Source organism: Lucilia sericata, unplaced genomic scaffold, assembly GCF_015586225.1.
Source record: "Lucilia sericata isolate MDLA Ls3-8-SP2 unplaced genomic scaffold, ASM1558622v1 Contig000332F_arrow, whole genome shotgun sequence".
NCBI lineage: Eukaryota > Metazoa > Arthropoda > Insecta > Diptera > Calliphoridae > Lucilia > Lucilia sericata.
In genome coordinates, this window is record NW_023994353.1 from 177,271 (window position 1) to 202,585 (window position 25,315).

General features: G+C 31.0%; 2 protein-coding genes across 2 annotated transcripts in view; both read left to right on the forward strand.

Annotated features, from left to right (window-relative positions):
* Nucleotides 1-20,930, forward strand: part of LOC119603726 (longitudinals lacking protein, isoforms F/I/K/T) — a 193,232-nt gene extending 172,302 nt beyond the window's left edge. Inside the window, exon 6 of the mRNA XM_037955882.1 lies at nt 18,932-20,930. Within this exon, the coding sequence (XP_037811810.1) occupies nt 18,932-20,442 (1,511 nt within the window). The 3' untranslated portion in view covers nt 20,443-20,930. The remainder of the gene's footprint in view (nt 1-18,931) is intronic.
* On the forward strand, nt 510-6,559 carry LOC119603731 (early growth response protein 1-like). The gene is made up of 2 exons (XM_037955890.1): nt 510-823; nt 5,840-6,559. The coding sequence occupies exons 1-2, from the start codon at nt 808-810 to the stop codon at nt 6,274-6,276; spliced, it is 453 nt and encodes a 150-aa protein (XP_037811818.1). The 5' UTR covers nt 510-807; the 3' UTR covers nt 6,277-6,559.
* Nucleotides 20,931-25,315: the final 4,385 nt, after the last annotated feature.

A 25,315-nucleotide genomic window follows, 5' to 3' on the forward strand; every position in this document is an offset into this window, starting at 1 on the left:
ATAAAAAAGAAACAAAAAGAAATTAAATATTTTTGTTTTATAATTTCACACTCTTGATTATTATCAAATATTTAAAAACTGAATTTTTCTTTATAAACAAGGTTTTAGTTACTAGATTTTTTATAATTTTTAATAAAATCTTGAAGTGTTAACTAAAATTAATTGTTTGTATTATTAATAATTTTGTTATAAAAATATATTTATTATTAGTTTTTTATAAAAATTTTAACATTTATAATAATTTCTTTAAAACTTTTATCATTTCAGTTCCTGTAAAATACAATCTGAGAAGACAACACTCTTCCCAATCTATTACCCTGGAAACACCATCCTCTAGCAGTCAGCATCAACCACAATCCGATATTGAAATGGAAATACAAATAAAATTAGAATCAGATAAATCATCTATAGATTTAGAAATGTTTGGTTCATATTCCTCGGATACTTCACTGCAAAGTGAACCAAATAATACAACCGCCCAAGAACCTTCCACCTCGTCAAGCGGTTTAATAACATCAAATCCTACTGCCTTAATTGCCCTACAACAGCTGGCCTCCATATCATCGGCTCAGTGTATGGAACGTTTAGTGCCCAGTTTACCCAAAGATCTATTGGCCCAAAATGAAACATTATTGTATGGTGGTCGCAAGAAATTACCACGTCAAAGTACAAAACGTATGTCGCAATATGAGACAAATCGTTGTCCGCTCTGTTCGCGGGTCTATCGTTCACAGGCATTTCTAAACGAGCATATGCGCAAGGAACATTCAATATTGATATAAATCTTTTGAAACAAAATGGAATTGAATGCAAAGATACACAGGCAAGATTAGCTTTTAAGAATTGAGCCCTTTATATAGTTTTTTATATATATTTGTAGTTTAGGCATAAATCTATGCAAAAATTCTTATTAGAATTAGAAAATAATTGAAATAAAATCTAAAATAGATTTGTAAACATCTTGAAAAATAAAATCATCAAAATTTAGATACCAAATGAATTCTTAAAAGATTATGGTCCATATACTGAAAAATCAAAACAGTTATTGTAATGCGGATTATTTAAATAAACGGAAGAAAGTGCTAAAAAACCATTAGGAAATTTGAATTTGGACCAAGAGAAGCAAATTATAAAAATATGGTTCATCCATTGGAAACAAAATCGCATAATAAGAGGTTTTAACCAATATTTTCCAAGAAAATAAGTGCGCAATAGGACTCTATTGCGGTCAGATGTTACGGATCTGATGTACATACATACATATATCCTCCATATATGTGGACCCTATCAGGACTATAGACTAGATTATAGAATAATCTATAGGCTAGATTATAGAGTAAACTATAGGCTAGACCATAGACTAGACTATAGGCTAGACCATAGACTAGACTATAGACTAGACTATAGACTAGACTATAGACTAGACTATAGACTAGACTATAGACTAGACTATAGACTAGACTAGACTAGACTATAGACTAGACTATAGACTAGACTATAGACTAGACTATAGACTAGACTATAGACTAGACTATAGACTAGACTATAGACTAGACTATAGACTAGACTATAGACTAGACTATAGACTAGACTATAGACTAGACTATAGACTAGACTATAGACTAGACTATAGACTAGACTATAGACTATAGACTAGACTATAGACTAGACTATAGACTAGACTATAGACTAGACTATAGACTAGACTATAGACTAGACTATAGACTAGACTATAGACTAGACTATAGACTAGACTATAGACTAGACTATAGACTAGACTATAGACTAGACTATAGACTAGACTATAGACTAGACTATAGACTAGACTATAGACTAGACTATAGACTAGACTATAGACTAGACTATAGACTAGACTATAGACTAGACTATAGACTAGACTATAGACTAGACTATAGACTAGACTATAGACTAGACTATAGACTAGACTATAGACTAGACTATAGACTAGACTATAGACTAGACTATAGACTAGACTATAGACTAGACTATAGACTAGACTATAGACTAGACTATAGACTAGACTATAGACTAGACTATAGACTAGACTATAGACTAGACTATAGACTAGACTATAGACTAGACTATAGACTAGACTAGACTAGACTATAGACTAGACTATAGACTAGACTATAGACTAGACTATAGACTAGACTATAGACTAGACTAGAGACTTGACTAGAGACTAGACTAGAGACTAGACTATAGACTAGACTATAGACTAGACTATAGACTAGACTATAGACTAGACTATAGACTAGACTATAGACTAGACTATAGACTAGACTATAGACTAGACTATAGACTAGACTATAAACTAGACTATAGACTAGACTATAGACTAGACTATAGACTAGACTATATTACAAATTACAGCATTCAAACACGGTGATCGTTATCTCCATTCAAACTTTTCACATTCTATCAAGATATTGATCGATCAGTAGACCAAATATAGTCGTGTCAAATGAATTTTCTTCTCCATTTCATCGATATCTCGATTGATCAAATATTGTGACCTTTTCAACAGATGCCGATCAGCTCACGGCTATCGATTTTGTGCAGATTTAAAATAATACATTTAAAATTGTATTTCTTTACTTCTGTGACTCGAGGTGATAGAGAATGTTTCTAATTCGCACATTCTATATGAAAAACAATCTGTTCTTCTGTTAGATAACTTACAGTCTGAAGGACCATAACTTTTAAGTGTATTTTAAGCCTACAATTCAATTTAAACATAATAGAAAGAATCAAAAAAAATTTACCCCTATAAACTAACTTAAATTAAAAAAAAAATTACTATGAAAATTTATTAAAATTAACTAAACAAATTTAAGCTTTAAAATTTAAACCGAAGGACCATTTAAAAAAAGTCAAATTTTTCTTATTAACAACTCTACACATAAAAAATTTTTGCACCAATTAAAAAAAAAATTAAACAAATAAGTAGTTACAATAAAAATTAATAAAAATAAAAATCAAAATATTACAAAATTTCTATAAAATATAGAATAAACATAAAACATCATATCCTATAACAAAACAAACGATTTCAACATACATATTTAAGAAAATCTTAAAAAAATACGCCCTAACTTCACCACTTACATTACATAGTAATTTACCATAACTATTATTTTTAATAAAAGATATTTAAGTTTTATTTTAAGCATTAAATTTCAGGTTTAAAAACAAAACTTGAATAATTTCAAAATAGCTTTAATTGAAAACTCTTTTTTAATAAATTTCATTATAAATAAATTATTAAAAAGGAGGTACTTAAAAATTTTTTTAATAAAAAAATAAGTTTTGATTAAAATTTAAGCAAAAATTAAAAACATATATTAATTTTTGAGGAGCAAATAACATTTATGTTAAGCCTATAATCAAACAAACAAAGAACTAAAATTTTTCTTAAATTCTACTATTATTTAGCATAAAAAATATATAAGAAATAAGTTTAAGTTAAAAAGAATAAAATCAATAAAAAAATTTTCAACACAAAATAATGTTTTACTTAGGCAAAAACAAAACAAAATTTTATTAAATTATATTAATTAACAAATTTAAGAGGACATTTTTCTTAAAAATTTTGGTCTGAAACCCAAAAGACGTGGAAATTTGAATTGCATTGTACAGAGACGATCAGTAGTCCAAATATTGAGATCTTAACTTGTTTTAACCGATCACGCCAAATGAAAGTTTCAATAGAAGATGACCTGATTAAACATTGACTGAAACTCGTCGTCTATACTAGAAATTGTTATGATCCTATTGATTTATATTAGAGTATGATTAGAATTTTAATAACCCAAGAATGCTGTGATTTTAATTCTAGAAATATCAACTGAAAACGACTTGCACAGAGTCTTTTTATAGGTGATCAGCAGGAAATCAAATATATTGATCACTTGCCTGTGGATGCTTTAAACAATCAGTATATCAAATATTGAACAGAGAGACTATGCCTGAAACGATCAGGCCAAATATTAAGATCTTAACTGTAAAAGTTTCAATAAAAAATAATCAACTAAAGGAGGCCAAATATATTGAGTACTTGCGGATACTGTGGTTGCCGATCTGCACTATTTTAGGCGTCAGTATTGAGAACTTAACTAGGCATCTTTCAACAGAAGTCGATCTGCGGAAGACATACCACTTTTTCCCCCGATCAGGCTAAAGATTGTAATTGTAGCTGTAGAAGAAGTTTCAGCATAAACCATAATGTGATATCAATTCTGGAACTGTCAACAAAAAACAATCTGTTCAGATACAGTTTTCGGGCGATCATTAAATCAAATATTGAGATCTTAACGGTGGTAGGCAATCTGCATGTTTTGAAGCATGTTCTGTCATTCAATCAACATATTAAAATCTTAACTGTACCGTCTAGATCAATATTTAAGGCAAATCCTTCAACTTCGACCGATTTCCTTTTAAAGAGATAATGCAATCAAATTTACGCCATTAAAATTTGATCGAAACCCGTTTTGCAAACGGCCAAATATTGCGATCTCTCTAAGAATCAAAAAAATACGATCTGCAAATAGATATTTTTACGTGATCAGTAGAGCAATTTAGACCCAGATACCAAAGTATACAAAGGTTTCTATAACATTGAGCTTCGCTGAATCTGAATCTGTGTATCAGTATTTCTGCATCACATTATGTTTTCGAGATATCGTCTCTCAAAGATTATTATAACAACGCGAAGAGTCCTTTATATTTAAAGTTTGTTATATCATCTGAAAGTCCATTCTATTGACTTTAAAAAGCTATAACCTTTATTCATATTCATTCTGCACAATTGTTTAGTAAAGTAAACTTTGAACTCTGGGTTTAAAATTGTTTGGTCTGAGTTCTGATCTTCAATTTCAACAGTAACCGATCAGCAACCAATCTGCTTCTTTTTAGTTGATCAATAGATCGAATATTGGAATTTTAACTATGTAAATTAGATCAGAAGACGATCTGATCCGGGAATTCTTTTTAGGTGATCTTCTTGCGCAAATTTTATAGTTTAGAAATTGACTTCTCAGATCCAGCTAGTCGAACACTAACTTGAAGAACTAGTTCTTCTAATATGAGCACTTTGTGTTAAAAAAGTTTAAGGCCAAAATAACCGTGTTCATGATCGAGTTAAATTGATTGTAATTTTTCAAGTTGATATCAATTGGAAATGTGTTTTCCATATGAAATATTTTTCGATCACCTATACGGAAATTCGCCCCAGTATTGTAAAATGACTTTGTTTTGAAATAGGGTGCTAAGTTTTGCATGTAGCCCCAAAACAATATGTGAATCAAATGAAAGGTCTTCGCATTATCTTTCTTTTGATATACATATCAACTATCTACCGAACATATCGCACAAGATACATCCAAAAATATAGGAAAATCTTGAGTTTTTCGGAATCTCGATAATATCTGCCACATCTATGAAAAAATTTTACTAGTTTTGTAGAATAATCCATGGTTTGGACCACTAAGACATATAGGTCCTTCAGAAAATTAACAACAAACATATGGACATCGCTAAATCGAACCCGACTCTGAAATGAATAAATATATTTAAATTAAAAACCCTTATTTTTAATCAGTTTAACTGAACAGTTTAATTATAAACAAAAACCTTCTAAATGTATGTATTTAATTTCGTTCCGTAGTTCCCTATATTTTACTATATTTTTGTAGTTATTTGAATTTTTGTTGTTGGCATTATCTTTTTTTTTTTGTAAAAATTCTCTTCAACTTCGGTAATATGATTTTTTTAATTCCTTAGATAGATTTTTGTTAAATAAATTCTCTTTTTCCTTCAGTTTATCATCATCCCGATGTTTCGTTACATATGACTCCATATCAACAACGTTATCCCTGTAATATTTGTGGTAAAAGTTATTTACGTAAAGCTCATCTAAAACGTCACGTTACGAATGAATGCATTGGTGTGCCACCGAAATTTGCTTGTGAATATTGTTCATCACGTTATAAACGTAAGGAGGATCTTAAGCGACATATGTTAATGGTTCATAAAATTGATTTGCGTAGGACTCTACAGTCCAAGAATAATTATACTTTAGATGATATGCCATTATCGATCAGTTATTATGGTAATACAAATGCTGCAGCACAACCGCCTCATCTTCAAACATCTAATCATCCACCTCCTCCTATTCCACAATCGCATCATCATCATCGTCGTCACACTTCTTCGGAACCACACTTTGATGATCAGGCATATTTTCTGGATTTCTAATCGTATAGTTAGCAGTCTAATGTATTACTTATAAAGAGTACAACAGGTTAAAGTACAAATTTTTGCAAGTATAGAGCACATTCAAAATCGGTATTGTTTTCTGAAATATTTTTTTTTTTTTTTTCAAAATTTTTGTAAAAGACGAAAAAATATGGAATGAATTTATCCTTATGTTTAGAGTAAGTAAAATTTAAATTAATTCTATTCTATATAAGTTATTATCTGATAGTTTTAGAAGTATTTAAATAAAATGTGAAATTTTTATATTAAAATAGAAAAAATAGATGATTATTAAATCCACTAAAAGCTTGAGTAAAAGACAATTACGGTAGAAGTAAATTTTAAAAAGTTGGAAACTGATTTATAACTTAACTATTCCAGCATATTTTTTATAGCTAAAAGTACTCAGAAATTCCACTTTTCTATTCTTAAATAAGACTATAGTCTACACTATAGAATAGCGTTTAGGCTAGACTACAGAATGGACTATAGAATAGACTATAGACTAGACTATAGAGTAGACTATACACCAGACTATATACAAACTATATACTACATTACAGACAAGACTATAGACTAGACTACAAACAAGACTATAGACTAGACTATAGACTAAACTATAGATTAACCTATAGACTAGACTATATACTAGACTATAGACTAGACTATAGACTAGACTATAGACTAGACTATAGACTAGACTATAGACTAGACTATAGACTAGACTATAGACTAGACTATAGACTAGACTATAGACTAGACTATAGACTAGACTATAGACTAGACTATAGACTAGACTATAGACTAGACTATAGACTAGACTATAGACTAGACTATAGACTAGACTATAGACTAGACTATAGACTAGACTATAGACTAGACTATAGACTAGACTATAGACTAGACTATAGACTAGACTATAGTAGACTAGACTATAGACTAGACTATAGACTAGACTATAGACTAGACTATAGACTAGACTATAGACTAGACTATAGACTAGACTATAGACTAGACTATAGACTAGACTATAGACTAGACTATAGACTAGACTAGACTATAGACTAGACTATAGACTAGACTATAGACTAGACTATAGACTAGACTATAGACTAGACTATAGACTAGACTATAGACTAGGACTATAGACTAGACTATAGACTAGACTATAGACTAGACTATAGACTAGACTATAGACTAGACTATAGACTAGACTATAGACTAGACTATAGACTAGACTATAGACTAGACTATAGACTAGACTATAGACTAGACTATAGACTAGACTATAGACTAGACTATAGACTAGACTATAGACTAACTATAGACTAGACTATAGACTAGACTATAGACTAGACTATAGACTAGACTAGACTATAGACTAGACTATAGACTAGACTATAGACTAGACTATAGACTAGACTATAGACTAGACTATAGACTAGACTATAGACTAGACTATAGACTAGACTATAGACTAGACTATAGACTAGACTATAGACTAGACTATAGACTGGACTATAGACTAGACTATAGACTAGACTATAGACTAGACTATAGACTAGACTATAGACTAGACTATCGACTAGACTATAGACTAGACTATAGACTAGACTATACACTTTGTTAATCACCATAGAAATATTATATACTAGTTTATAGACTTGATTATTCGATCCACGATATCCCCGAAGGAATGTTCTACCGGAATATTGTTACTAAAGCTATAAATATGTTGATTATGGAGCAATCATAATTAAATTTTCTACAACTGAAATTGAAGAAGGGGCAATATTTGGCCCTAGCTCTCATAGAATGTCCCCTTCTGAAAATAATTTTTACTTCCGTAACTAGTTTAAAGGTAACAATATATAAATTCAACTCGACATAAACAAAATCCTTTACAAAACATTTTATTAGTGACCCTTTATCCAATATATTTTCTTTCCGCTCGGTCCAAAATTAAAGTTGAGCACCATCTAATGAAAATCACCCTGATAAGTCTTCTAAATAAATAAGTTGTATTAAAAGGTTCCAAAAGGATCGATCAATAAAGACCTTCCGAAATTCACTTCAAAGTTATGATATACCGTATATCATCAACTGCAGAGAACATATAGAAATGCTGAATCCTCAACAAAAAACTTGCAAATGTAATATTTTCTCTATTCGACACAAGGTGAGTAATGCATTAAAATTTACCTTAAACATTAATATAATGTTAATTAAAACTATTTATCTCTCGCTTTTTCCAGAAAACGTATTTAACTCATTTCTCCTGAACTTTTTACATAGAAGATATTAACATTTCTTCGTTTTTATCTTAATCCTGATCAACAGGTTTTAAACATCAATTGTTTAAATATCATAGAAAAAAGCAAAGCAGAAAAAGGACTCAATCTCTTTGAGCACGATTTTAAAAAAGGACATGTCTAGACAAAAGGTAAGTGTAAAGCATAATAGTTGTAGGATAGTATTATATGTTTCTTTACGTTAAACTTGTAAAAGTGTTACTGTACTTTTATGGGTTTCCTTTCTTCCTTTTTGTTCCATTTTCTTTACTCGCATCAAACATTTCTTCTTCTTCTTTTGTTTGTGTTTTACTTGGTTAGTCTAAAAATAAGTTTGTTTTTCTTGTTTAAAAACATTTTCAAGGTTTTCACAATTGCTATTAAGCACATATGGTGGGTTATGTTCAAGGATATTAGAAACGTTTTCGGAGTTTTATTGTTGATATTTGTTTGGTGTGATGTTTTTAGTCATTTCAAATGTTTGAATATTTGATAATAAGTCCACGACTTTTTTATCCCAATAAAAATATTCTATACTAGTCTATAGACTTGATTATTCGGTCCACGATATCCGCGAAGAAATGTCCTCCCGGAATATTGTTACCAAAGCTATAAATATGTTGATTATTGACTTTTTTAGAATTAGAGATAGATTGATGGTTATAGATATTTCAAAGGGTGTTATTACGCTTCCTGATTCTAACTGTTTATGTTATCGAAATATCTTAGAGTTACACAGGACATTATACCTTTTAATTTATTACATCGTCTACAATTTTTATAAATTGTTTTCAAAATATAGGTTTAACCTCTGTTTATGATATTCCCTCTTTGTATATTCTATACTAGTCTATAGACTTGATTATTCGGTCCATGATATCCGCGAAGAAATGTCCTCCCGGAATATTGTTACCAAAGTTATAAATATGTTGAATATGGACTTTTTTAGAATTAGGGGTAGATTGATGGTTATAGATATTTCAAAGGGTGTTATTACGCTTCCTGATTGTAACTGTTTATGTTATCGAAATATCTTTGCGTTACACAGGACATTATACCTTTTAATTTATTACATCGTCTACAATTTTTATAAATTGTTTTCAAAATATAGGTTTAACCTCTATTTATGATATTCCCTCTTTGTATAAAACCGATTTTCTTTATAATCCTGACATTTTTGCTCAAACCATTAAAAAGTATACTCTAATGTTAAACAATAGTCTGATGTTGTGAGTGATACTCTCCTGCCTCCTCGTCTTGACAACTCCTGCAGTGTGAATGAAAGGTCAGAGGCTAGTCATTACTGCATTCAATTTCCGTAGATTTCCTCACGGAATGTGAACTAGGGTTTGCTATCTGTGTGGTTAAAACAGCGGCCTCATGATCCTCTCGTGTCTGAAGGTGGCCTCAGTCGACCATCTGCATTGTGCAAACTCGAATCGAGCGTTTCCAGGTTGAGCTCGGTGTACTGACGAAAGGGTCAGCATGCTCTTTTGTTAGTAAAGAAGCCACTTTGGCAAAGGAGGGTTCGATGTTATTTCCAGTTATCTGATGATGACCCGAAATCATATACAGTCATATTGTGGAATGTTCCGCCATCTCATTTAGGTATGCCCGGCATTCTAGGACTTTGACAAAAGAGACCACAATGGTATATCCAGGTATCTGATGATGACTCGAAATCCAATACAGTCCATTGTGGAATGTTCCGCCATACCGGCATTCTAGGACAAAGATTGATGTTATATCAACACCGCTTAAAGCCCTCAGGTTTGCCTGGCTGTCGGTTTACATATATTCGAAAATTAGCACCGTATATTCGGTCAAATCTAAGCCAGTTTGCAGCCCATTTTAAGGCCTATTATTCAGCCTGAATAACGCTGCATTAGACTTGGAGTGTGAAGGAAACTTCCGTTCCCGTATGTGATATGTAGAAGCTACCACCTACATACATATGTACATCATATCCATCATGGATGATCGCATTTAGATCGTGTTGAATCTGTTCATACCTAATCAACCGCAGTATTTCCCCATACATAAAGATTGAAGGAGATCGTACTTCGGTGAGATCGTACAACAGTGAATTTGTTGCCAAAGAAGGTTGAAGATTGCGGCAGAATCCACAACGGGATTATAGTGGTCAGAGAATAGTTAGCTTGTAAATTTTAGCCTATTGGGTCCAGAAAATTTTTAAGGAAAACTAAATATATTTCCGTCATTTTCGAATTTCAGACGTTTTAAAATTATAGAGTTCTGAAATCAAATTTTGCCTACCGATGTTATAAAACTGAAAGTAAAACTTTTGCAAAGTGTAATTATGAATTTATAAAAATTTAAAATGAAAGAGTTTTCCCCAAAAAAAAAACTCATTTAAAACATAGTATTTTATAAAACCTCCTCAAATTAAGTTATTATTTCCATAATACCCAATTAAAGAAATAACACCCATCTACCCATCAAAATCTACCTCAAAAATGTTCATAGTTATACCATAATAGTTAACAAGATATTTGCCAAATTTCAAAACCAAAGAAACAGGTTGCAAATTTATACAAATTCATTAAAAATACAAACACCAATGTTCCCCTAAAAATAATTTGGGTAGGAAAAACACGACACTAAAAGCAAAAACAAACAATATCACGAATATCATATCCTGTTAAAGATCAGCAAAAAACAAAATACATAAATATATGTACATATGTATGTACATAATATGTATGTACATGTGTATGTATGTATGTACAGACATTTAACAAATAACCTTGAAAATAATTTAAAGAAAAAATCTCAGGGTTAATATTAATCAGTATACGAATTTGTGAAAATCGATATGCATCGTTAGGGTGCTGAGTCTAAAAAAGAACAACAATTTCACAGCACAGATTTTATATTTCGATTTCATTTGAAATTCCTATGAAATTTGAGGTTATGTTTTTAAAATATTTAACCCACACTCAAAAGAAAATTAAACATATACATACGTACATAGGTATGTATGTATGCATAGCATAATTATGTTTGTATGTACATTAAGGTGGATACATTTCTTTGGAGAAAAATTAAGGTTCTAATATTTCCACTGAAAATTAAAGCTTGGTTCATTATAGGAAACCATTTTTCAAAATGTTAATCCTATGATCAATATTTGGTGAGCTGGGTCAATGGATATAAAAAGTCCTTCCAGACTATTTAATATAGTCCAGAATAGAGACTTAACTATAGTCGCGATTATAGACCTAACTATAGTTCAGACTATAGACTATACTATAGTCTAGACTATACTATAGTCTAGACTATAGAATAAACTATAGTCCAGACTATCAACTACACTATAGTACAGACTATAGACTAAACTGTAGTTCAGAATATAGACTTAACTATAGACTAGATTATAGACTAAACTATAGTCCAGACTATAGACTAAACTATAGTCCAGACTATAGACTAAACTATAGTCCAGACTATAGACTAAACTATAGTCCAGACTATAGACTAAACTACAGTGCAGACTATAGACTAAACTACAGTGCAGACTATAGACTAAACATTTCTTTGAACTATAGTTCAATCAATAGCCTACTAAGTCCAGACTACATATGTATGTATATACTAAACTATATTTCAGACTATAGACTAAACTATAGTCCAGACTATAGACTAAACTATAGTCTAAACTATAGACTAAAATATAGTCCAGACAATAGACTAAACAATAGTCCAGACTATAGACTAAGCTATAGTTCAGACTATCAACAGAACTATAGTTTAGACTATCAACAAAACTATAGTTCAGACTATCAACTAAACTATAGTTCAGACTATAGACTAAACTATAGTTTAGAATCAGACTAAGCTGTAGTTCACAATATAGACATAACTATAGACTAGATTATAGACTACACTATAGTCCAGACTATAGACTTAACTACAGTTCAGAATATAGACTTAATTTTTCTTTGAACTATATTCCAATCAATAGCCTATAGTTCGTGCTATAGACCAAACTAAGTCCACACTATATACTAAACTTAAGTCCAGACTATAGACTAAACTATAGTCCAGACAATAGACTAAATTATAGTTCAGATAATAGACTAAACTATAGTCTAGATTATGGACTAAACTATATTTCAGACTATCAACTAAACTATAGTCCAGACTATAGGCTAAACTATAGTTTAGAATATAGACTAAACTGTAGTTCAGAATATAGACTTAACTATAGACTAGATTATAGACTAAACTATAGTCTAGACTATATACTAAACTACAGTGCAGACTAAAGACTAAACTTTTCTTTGAACTATAGTCCAATCAATAGCTCATAGTTTGAGCTATAGTCCAAACTAAGTCCAGACTATATACTAAACTATCTACAGACTGACCTATTGTTCAAACTAAAGTTTAGTTTGAACAATAGGTCAGTCTGTAGACCATAGTTTAAACTCTTATTAAGTCTATAGTTAAGTCAATAGTCTAGTCTACAGTACAAACATTAGTCTGGACTATAGTCCAGTCCATGGTCTAAGAAATATGAAAAAATAATGAAAACCTTATAAAATTACCTTTTTATTCTTGATGAGCTGGATCACCAAATATTGACGTCAGGATCAAACATTTGAGAAATGGTATCTTAGAAAAAAAAACAGATTTACATCTTTGTTGATAACATTAGCAATTTGCATTTTGGGCTACCCTAATGTATATCTATAAAATCTCTATTTATAAGTAAAAGTGCTAAACTAAAAAGGTTTAGGTACCTAGAACCTCAAAACAACAACAACAACAATTTCAATACATGTTAATATTGAGTATAGATATTTAAAAGGATGCTTTGTAAACAATGTCTGTTTTTGGATTGCCATGTTGTTGTTGTTGCTGTTTTAATCCTGGCTTTACCCAAACAAAGCCTCAGACACTTGCAATCCTGTCTATTACTGTATATCGCTATAAATGTGTTTGTATTTTGAATGTATGCAAACGTATTAGTTTGGAAAAACTTTAAAATTTTCCATATTACTCTTTCTATTTTTATACCTCTCTCTCTCTCGCTCTAAGGCTTCTAATCACACAGAGTAGGTAACAAGTTTTCCTTTTTCTTCGATTCCTTATGACAGCTGTGCGCAGGCGTAAACTGCTCTATTGTCTTTTGTTTTTCAACTACACAGATTGTATAAATGTATGTTTGTGTGAGAGAGTGTGGAAAATTCGACTTTTTTTCGCTTTTATTTTTTTCTAATTTATACTGGTGGCTTGTAGTGTTGTTGTTGTTTTTTTGGGAAAATTCTCTTGTGTATCTGTGTTTTTGTTTGAAAATTTGTAAAGATGTTTAAGCTAAAATTGCTTTCAACGAGCGTTACAGCTAGTGCAGAAACGTTTGTAGTGCAGTTAAGACGCTTTTTCTCCTAATTAAGCCGTTGTTAAACTTTTATTTGAAAGAGTTTTAAAGAAAAGTGAATTTGTTTAAACGCGTGAAAAGAGTGAAATAAAGTTGAGCTTTTGAAATTTAAATAGAAACAAAGTTTAAAGCTTTTAAGTTTAGAAATGAGCTTTAAAGTTATAGAAAGAAAAGTTTTAATAATTTTGAAAAATTTATGTAACAAATTTTAACGAAATAGTGAACGTTTCTAAAGCTTTTTTATACAAGTTTTTATCTAAAAGTTTTAAAAACTTGAAATATTAAAAAAAGTATTGAAAAAATGCCAAAAATATTGTGGTTTTATTTTAAGCGTGTCTCGAATATAAATAACTGGATAAAGTCAATAGATTTATGTAACCATGGATCAATTTCTGATAAAAATGTTTCCGACAAGTTTTTAGTTCCCAGTAATTTAAAACTTTTTCTTCTTCAAAAACTTTTGTTGGATTTAACTTAAATAGTAATTTGTTCTTAATTATGAAAATTTCTCAGTTAAATCGTTAAATTGTGTTTAAATTTCCGATTGCAAAACTTCAAATTATTTGTTCGGAACTGGAACTTCATCAGATGACGATATGATATAAATAATTACATTCATTATTTCATGAAAAGTGTTACCTGCTAAAAGATGTCCCCATTTTTTCTTTTAAAATCTCTTCAAGACCAAATCTTAGAAGTTTCAGTGAAATTTGTGAAATCTAAAATGTTTCGCTTAAAAATAAAGTTCAAGTTATGAATGAACGTTCAAAAGTTTTATCCCAACAAGGAAAATAGCTTTTTCCTGCTCCTTATACATTTAGTAGATTCAGTGCAAGTAGCTTAATTTTATATAAGCTTTTGAAAGCTTCCTATTGTCTACTACTTTTTCGGTTTTTTCGAACATCGGGATAAGAAAATATTCGGGAAAATTGCTTAATTGGCAAGATTATTAACCTGTTGCAAATTGAAAGCTGTCTTCTTCGTTTTCGAAAGTTCAAAAGCTTTTTATAATCAAAAAAAATTACTGGTTTTGCAAGATCATTAGAATGTTTTCCATACATTTATTGTCTATGAGCTTTTGAAGCTTTCTATTGTCAACTACATTTTCTGCTTCTGCGACTTCATCAGCCTCTTTCTTTATCGGACATACTTTTCAGTGAACGCTATGTTGTACAGTTTTTCGTACAAATAGTTTCCACATTTCACTAATGAAAATAAAGCAAAACATAATGAGCTTTCAAAAGCTTTATTTTGGCAAAATCTATTAAAAATCCCAATCGGATAAACATACATGAGAATAAGTGTATGTCTATACAAGTGGTTTCCACATTTCGTTAACAAATAAAGCCAAACTTAATAAGCTTTAAAAAGCTTTTTTGAGGAATTTAAGTAAAACCCACAATTATTACTTTCACTGCCAGTATTTTAACCACAATTAATAAAACAAAACTTAAGCTTTCAAAAGCTTGCTAATTTTACTTCGGACATACTCTTCGGAAAAAGCTATATTTTAATGTGTTCCCTACAGTTAATGAAAATAAACTAAAATTGTATGAATTTTCCAAAGCTTTCTCCTAAAATTAAGGTTTATTCAATGTTCGCCCTAAACATTTACTCTAGTGGGAATCGAACCCATGACCTGCGGACTGACAGACTTGAAAAGTGTCAACTATAGTGTCGCGGGCACCTAAAACGTATAAGTTTTCATAAAAGCTTTCTTTTGAGGTCAGAATTTAGATTATTAAGCTCTCTATTGGGGAATTATCAATTGATATATATTTATTTAAGGATTTATATAATGCGTTCTAAAAATTTTGAAAATATATTTTAATTAAGCTCAACAAATCTCAACTTAATTCACTCTTTCACTACAATTCACTTTACGCTTAATAAAAGTTTAACGAATTAAAAACTGCTCACTAAAAAACCTTTCTGTGCTGCCAACAAAATCGGCTTTTTTAATTTCCACTAATATCCTGTTTATTTCTTTCTTTACAGGTTAAACCGAAAGGATTTTAGTTGCAAAAACTAGACAACTCTGAAACCTAAACATTAATCCAATATTAAGCTATATTTCAAAATCATACTAATCTATTTTTCCTTTTTCTTTAGGTCATATTTTACGGATTTTGTTGCTATGTTATGAAAAGGTAATAAATATTCCCAAAAAAAATATAAAAAAAATCACCACAAAATGGATTTAACAACTTCATCACACCACCATCATCATTGTAACCCCCTCTATATCAACAATATTCATCTGAAATTAATTACATACATTTGCGCAATGGTTTAAGGGAGCTTGATCATTAATTTAAAATTAGTAATTAAGAATTATTTAAAATTTCAATATATTCTACGCTTTTGAACTAAATATTTGCAGCTAAAGGGATAATCGCAAGCAGTCTAAAACTAACATTAAGACCATTTTATATTTGACATAGTTTTGGCGAAAATCACTAAAATATTTGAAATTCTTGAAGTATTAAAACAAGTTTCTTATAACTATGGTAGTAGAGAGCTCATATTCTTAAAAATATCACCAATAATAATGATTTCAATTCCTTAATTAATCTGTTCTATGATGAAAATTGTTTGATTTTTATCATATAACGAATTATTTGGAAGATTATTTTAAAATACAAAATTTATTTTAAGTTTATTCTAGTTTTATTTGGAAAAAAATTAGTATTTATTTTTAAGCAGGAAAATTTACGTTAATTTTGATATAAATGTTCGTTCGGAATTAATTAAATAATAAAAAATTCAAACAGATATGAATAATTAAAAAAAATAATTTTAAAAAAGCTTTATTTAAAAGTTATTACCATATTTTCATAAATATTTTCTGCATGCCCATTAAAATATTAGAAATATGTAGTTAGAAATTTATTTATGTATATATATGAATGATCCATTCTATATCTATTTTTATATTTTAATCTAAAGTCGAGACTATATCTACAATCTATAATCGAAACTGTAGACAATCTATAGTCAAGACTACAAACAATCTATAGTCAAGACTATATTCAATCTATAGTCAAGACTATAGACAATCTATAGTCAAGACTATAGACTGATCTATAGCCAACACTATCGGCAGATCTATAGTCAAGACTATAGACTAATCTATAGTCAAGACTATAGACAATCTATAGTCAAGACTATAGACAATCTATAGTCAAGACTATAGACAATCTATAGTCAAGACTATAGACAATCTATAGTCAAGACTATAGACAATCTATAGTCAAGACTATAGACAATCTATAGTCAAGACTATAGACAATCTATAGTCAAAACTATAGACAATCTATAGTCAAGACTATAGACAATCTATAGTCAAGACTATAGACAATCTATAGTCAAGACTATAGACAATCTATAGTCAAGACTATAGACAATCTATAGTCAAGACTAAAGACAATCTATAGTCAAGACTAAAGACAATCTATAGTCAAGACTAAACACAATCTATAGTCAAGACTATAGGCAATCTATAATCAAGACTAAACACAATCTATAGTCAAGACTATAGTCAATCTATAGTCAAGGCTATAGACAATCTATAGTCAATACTATAGACAATCTATAGTCAATACTATAGACAATCTATAGTCAAGACTATAGACAATCTATAGTCAAGACTATAGACAATCTATAGTCAAGACTATAGACAATCTATAGTCAAGACTATAGACAATATATAGTCATGACTAGACAATCTATAGTCAAGACTATAGAAAAACTATAGTCTGACTATAGACAATCTATAGTCGAGTCATGTCTATAGTCAAGACTATAGACAATCTATAGTTAAGACTATAGACAATCTATAGTCAAGACTATAGACACTCTATAATCAAGACTATAGACAATCTAAAGTCAAGACTATAGACAATCTAAAGTCAAGACTATAGACAATCTTTAGTCAAGACTATAGACAATCTATAGTCATGACTATAGACAATCTATAATCAAGACTATAGACAATCTAAAGTCAAGACTATAGACAATCTATAGTCAAGACTGTGGGCAATCTAAAGTCAAGACTATAGACAATCTATAGTCAAGACTATAGACAATCTTTAGTCAAAACTATAGACAATCTATAGTCAAGACTATAGACAATCTATAGTCAAAATTGTAGACAATCTATAGTCAAGACTATAGACAATCTATAGTCAAAACTGTAGACAATCTATAGTCAAGACTATAGACAATCTATAGTCAAAACTGTAGACAATCTATAGTCAAGACTATAGACAATCTATAGACAATCCATAGTCAAAACCATAAACAATCAATAGTCAAGACTATAGACAAATTATAGTCAAGACTATAGACAAATTATAGTCAAGACTATAGACAATCTATAGTCAAGACTATAAACAATCTATAGTTAAGACAATAGTCAAGATTATAGTCAATCTATAGTGGAGACTATAGACAATCTAAGTCGAAACTATAAACAATCTATAGTCCAGACTATAGACAATCTATAGTCCAGACTATAGACAATCTATAGTCCAGACTATAGACAATCTATAGTCCAGACTATAGACAATCTATAGTCCAGACTATAGACAAACTACAGTCGACACTATAGACAATCTATAGTCGAGACTATAGACACTCTATAGTCGAGATTATAAACATTCTATAGTCGAGATTATAGACACTCTATAGTCTAGACTATAGACACTCTATAGTGGAGAATGGATTCTTATGTTAAGTAAAATTATAATTTCTAACCTAAAGAAATCTTAATACTAATCCAAACTTTTAACCCGCAGGTCAAAAATCAATATTACAAAATGCTTGTAATTTGCATTCTAATATCCAACAAAATTAAAACCTTCATTTGCTTTTTCATGAATTTCATAAAACCAAAAAAAAAAAATCTCCAAAATTAACACAAAAATTATTAATTTTATAAAATTTCTTAATTTTACAGATCTAACCCAAAAATTAGCACAAATACACAAAGAAAATACCGCCCCTAATCAGGTACAAAAGATCAAGAAAACAAATACACGCAGCATTTTAAATACCAATACGAAACGTTCGAATAGTCGCAATTCCTTGCTTATCGGTGAGGCAGCAAATGGCCCAACTATGGCAAATGTCAAGAATAAACGCATGTCCATGTCGGATGTATCCGATATGTTGTATGAATTCTATAGAGCCAATGCAGCGGCCAAAGCACCCAAGGGTCTAGGACCCCAACAGCCACAGGTTGTTATGGGTTCGGGCGCTACAGCGGGAGCGGCTAAATATGTTGGACAAACCTCACCCACGTCGGCGGAAACAAATGAACCGTCCAGTATAGCGGCCATTGCCACAAATGGTGCTGCCTCTGAAACGGCTTCAAAAAACTTGCAGAGTGATGAAATGATGAGTAATAAGTTGGCGGCTTCATTTCATCCACGCATTATGTACAACAATACCAACACTAAAGTGCCATCAGCAGAAACAGCCAACGAGTGCAATATGCCATCTTTGACAGCTATACCCACATCGGTTGTGGTGCCGCCTACAAATTTAGCTATTAATGCCGAACCTTTAGATATTAAGCCCATAATCAATCCTGCAACAGGTTTGGTGATGACACCCAATCCTAGTGTTATCAAACCCGTACCCATAACTAATACGACGACAAATCCTCAGGCAGCTGCCATAGCGGCCGCTTTGATACGCGATGGTTATCATAGTTTCCAGCAGCAAATGCGTGCTCAGGAATTGATTAAATTCCATACGGGTAAAATTAATAAGAACGTTAAGGTGGAGGATTCGTCAACGACCAAGATATTGGAAAATTTCCTAAGACAACAAAGAAATTCTGAATGTGATAATGAGACCGGGTCTGATTATAATGATGGTGATGATGAGGATGATTCACGTTACAATGGTTTCGAGGATATACATTTAATGGAAGGTTCGAAGGCACAATTTCCTCATTTATTGCATAATGTTATGGCCAATAATTCCTCGCCGGGTACACCAGCTCCTGGGGACTATTTCTCCGATGAGTCACAAAAGTATATGAATCTAGCAGCTCAGGCCCAGGCTCAAGCCTACCGTAATCTCGAATATTCCCTAGGCGATTTTGGCAACACTAGTCCGAACGATAGCGCCAACATGGGTCCCACCGGCATCGGACCGGATGGTGAGCCAGTCTACGAATGTCGTCATTGCGGCAAGAAATATCGTTGGAAGTCCACCCTAAGACGTCATGAAAATGTCGAATGCGGCGGCAAAGAACCTTCTCACCAATGTCCTTATTGTCCCTATAAATCTAAGCAACGCGGTAATTTGGGCGTACATGTACGTAAACATCATTCTAATTTGCCTCAATTGGCTAGTAAACGTCGTTCAAAGTATTCCATTAAATTCGAATCAAATCCCAGCAGTGCTAATGTCTCCGATGACTCGAATAGTAAACTGATTATAGATTGTTCCAAATGAGTGTGGGCCTATTTGATGGCTCAGTCTTGGGAGAAAGATAGATAACAATTGTTGAAAATGTTACAGGATAACGAGGGAGATGAGAGAGTTGAGTTGGAGAGAGACAATGAAAAATGATTTGGAGATGTTTATAAAGAAACTGAAACTGTTAAATCAAGGATTTTGTGATTGCATACTTGTGTCCTACAGATTTTGTACTTTTGAAATGTTTTAGCTGAATGGAGGTCTTCACGACCTTGAGTATTTTAAATAATCAATATTATTAAACTTTTTTAATAGTATAAAAAACTTCTAGACGAAATACTTCAGCTTGTGATTACTTCTATTATAAATAGTAGTTTAAGATCCGGGGAAAAATTTCGGCATTCGTGATCGTGTAAAATTGATCTCAATTCTTTAAAAACATTTGTAAATTACGGTTGATCTCAGGCATGGAAAATTGAAATTTTAAAATAGACTTGACTGTAGACTAAACTATAGACTAGACTATAGACTAGACTATAGACTAGACAATAGACTAGACTATAGACTAGACTATAGACTAGACTATAGACTAGACTATAGACTAGACTATAGACTAGACTATAGACTAGACTATAGACTAGACTATAGACTAGACTATAGACTAGACTATAGACTAGACTATAGACTAGACTATAGACTAGACTATAGACTAGACTATAGACTAGACTACTAGACTATAGACTAGACTATAGACTAGACTATAGACTAGACTATAGACTAGACTATAGACTAGACTATAGACTAGACTATAGACTAGACTATAGACTAGACTATAGACTAGACTATAGACTAGACTATAGACTAGACTATAGACTAGACTATAGACTAGACTATAGACTAGACTAGACTATAGACTAGACTATAGACTAGACTATAGACTAGACTATAGACTAGACTCTAGACTAGACTATAGACTAGACTATAGACTAGACTATAGACTAGACTATAGACTAGACTATAGACTAGACTATAGACTAGACTATAGACTAGACTATAGACTAGACTATAGACTAGACTATAGACTAGACTATAGACTAGACTATAGACTAGACTATAGACTAAACTATAGACTAGACTATAGACTAGACTATAGACTAGACTATAGACTAGACTATAGACTAGACTATAGACTAGACTATAGACTAGACTATAGACTAGACTATAGACTAGACTACAGACTACACTGTAGACTAGACTATAAACTAAACCATAGACTAGACTTAAGACTAGAATAAAAACTAAACTGGACTAAAGACTAGACTATAGATTTGACTATACTAGACTAAACTTGGCCTATTGACTACATATCGCAGTCTTCGATATTAAAATGTACTAAGGTAATGAATTTTCCATTCCTGGTTGGTCATATGTTAACGCTCTCTTCCTCCCTCTCTTTTTGTTTACAATATTTGTCCTTATTATAACTGACTTTGTTAAATTTCTTTACAAAGACATTTTTAATAATGTCGAATATCAAATCCTTAAATTTTCAAAAAAACTCCTTTATCAACAATGTTCTTCTGTTTAATAACCCCTTAACCAAAGTTTATTTTGTATTATTTTCTATTAAAGAAAAATTCTACTAACTCTTAAAGTTAGCTTATAATGTGCCAGCTTAATTCTTTAAACAAATCAAAAAAACAATTCCTTGCCATTTATTCCTAGAAATCAAAAATTTATAATTCCTTTTTTTTAGTATTAAACAAATTTTAAAAACTTAGTCAAACCAGAAACCTTAAGAGTTTCTTATTATAATAAACGTCCCTCCTGCTAGCCCCAAAAACCTTAGTATTATACCAAAAGATTTATTTTAATTAAAATCTTTGCAAAAAAAAAAAAATCTAAAAATTCTTCAACAATTATGAACATTTTTAAAAGTATTATTCAAAAGTTTCTGTAAATGTGTGAAAGTGAAACTTAACTTCCCAACTGTCAACCCAAATATGTTTTAATTTTATTATTTGTTTAATATGACTATTTAATTGTAAGTTATATATATTTTTTTTAATTTAAAATATTTTTAATTTGATTTTTAAAAATACTCCTTCCTATTCCTTTAAACTTCAAATCAAAATTAGTTTTTAAGCTTTTATTTTTTTTTTCAAATGATCTTTTTTATATATTTTTTTAAAAAAACATATACACTAACTTTAAACATACATATATTATTAAACAAACAAAAAAAAAACTATTTTTTCTAATCAAAAGATATTATATTTTAGTTATAAAAATTTAAGTTTTAAATAAAAAAACACAAAAATGTTTTAGCTTTACTTAGATTGGCGTGTAAAGTGCTTGCAACCAAATTCTTTAAATATTAAAACCAACAAAAAAAATTAAACCAAAAAATTCTTAAAATTTGTTTAAACAATTTTCAATAAGTGCAATTTTTTGTATAAATCCCTTTAGATTTTATATAAAAAATGCATATGCATTACCTATTAAAATATTTTATTAAGGATATTATTATTTTTAAGTTATATTTTTCAATACAACAGAGTTTTATTAGGTTAGGGTGAAAAAATAATCCGTAGAAATGCTACTACATCGGTAATGAACCGGTTAAGGGCTTCTTTTCATGGGAAAAGTTTGCTATATAGCGATCTATGAAAAGAATTATTATCCAATGTTCAGAAACTTAGTTTTCAGCATGTAGTTCTTTAAAATTTTCCCATCAGTGTTCCTTAGGAAAAAACTATTTAAAATAACCTCGCTCCCAGGATGCTTGGTTAGTTAACGTGGTAGTTCACTGCGCGAAAACAATCAAGTAGAGTCGAAAGTACTGCGTTATGAGAGGACCACTCTACCCGTCAGTTATAGTTTTATATAGTATTTGATCCAACCTTTAGCAGTGAGAAATCTAAGAAACTCATTGATTTTAGCCCACATAACTCACCAAAGTTGGTTATGAAGTAATTGCCTCGATATATTTCGCATATTCCGGGTTATAATTTGTCGTTTATCATTGAAAGAAGGTCACATTAACTTGACCCCCTCACATGTGTCAAGATTATTCCATCTATTTTCTGAATTTGAAGAAGCTGAGGATACTACTTTTGATAGAACCTGAGTTGTTGGAGATATCCAAAGCAGACCCATCTGGCTAGCACATATGCCTGTTTAACTCGGACTTGAAAAATCATTCATACATTGTTCGACTAATGTGGGGGTGATGGCATAGGAGTTTAATGAAAGAAGTGCCGCTTGACTATCCTATTGTCCCGAATATACAAATCATTCGCAAATATTTGAGCCTACAAAGCACTACGGATCCTGTTTGGAAGACGGTGATAGAAACTTATCCTAGCTTTTTCACAAAAGACACCAGCACCAACACCGCAGTTCATTTTAGAACCATCTGTATATATCCTGGTGGTAGATTAATTGGATAGTTTACCCATGCATCACTTATTCCAGAAAGGAACTCTTACTATGAAAACCTTATCAAAGTACGTGTCCGGGTTTATATAATGGGTTGGTTAGCTGAAGAATGGGGGCAGTAGATTTAGATTTAGGTGTGCCTCATACCATTGTTTCCCAGACTTGCTGCACTCAAAATATTTGAATTTAACGTCGACAGAGATAGTGTTCCAGCATCTTACAATCCTCTCCACTTGCTTTATATATACGTCTGATGCGTTTCTTTATTCTAACTGATCGTGTTTTTAATTCTGACCTCGTTGTGTCCAACGGTTTTGCATTCATCAGGTTAACTTTCACCAGTTCAATTCCGTTTATAGCAAAAACATTCGCTCTTTCGTTGTTGATTATTCCCAAGTAGCCTGGTAGCCATATGATACATAGTTTACATTTGGAAGAGTTTCTCTACCAGTCCAATCACAATCTTAATTCGCTATTATTGTCATATTTATTCAAAACATAGAGTCCTGCACCGATGCGTATTGTTGATCCTATTCTTTACGTGTTGTTTCCACTTCATTAATCGGTATCTTCTTGTTACCACTCGCGATCAGCTAGATCACGGGTTATTTTAACCTGGCCATGTCATAGGAGGAAGTTATTTCACTCTTTAGAGACATTAATCACATATCACTTTGATTACAAATGGACAATTGGCTCTGTATATTATATATTTATATCAGTCAAAGAAGTGACTAATTCCCTTGACAATACCTAGTAGACTACGAGGGTTAAGTCTCGCAATTTCCCCCAGTTCGTCGTGGAACCTATTCCCTTGTCATTTCAGCCTGATATTCTGTATCTTAGGACATTGGCAAATAATATGCTCTATGGTCTCTACTTCCTCCTCATCTTCCCATAACCTGCAATAGTCCGGTTCCGACTGAACTGTGTCCAGTTAGAATCCCTGGATTATAGTTCCTCGTCTGTATTATTGTCTATAGACCGGACCGTAGCCTAGTCTGGACTATTATATAGTCGTGTCCTAAAAAAGACAGTTTGTTTGCTATATTTGAGAAGTTAAAATAGCGCGAAGACTCCTTTATTTATAAAATCTGTTATATCATCTGAAGGTCCCATCCACAGACTTTGAAATAAATGTTAAACCTCTGTTATATATTCTTCATTCCTAGAATTATATTTTTTAAACTATTGCTGGCCTATGTAATGAAATCGTTCAAATTCAAGGTTATTCTGTAGCCTTTTAAAAACTCTGTTTTGGAAAACAATTTTTCGCCATCGATAATTTCGATAATGCTATCGATATTAAAATATTTTATAATAAATATTATAAAAAATTATAATTATGATCTTTATTTTTTTAAAGACTGAATTTTAAAAAGTATTTTTAACTACACTTCTACATACAGACTTTTATATTAAAACATAATTTTTGTTAGAATTTTTTTTACCAAACTTATGAATAAAT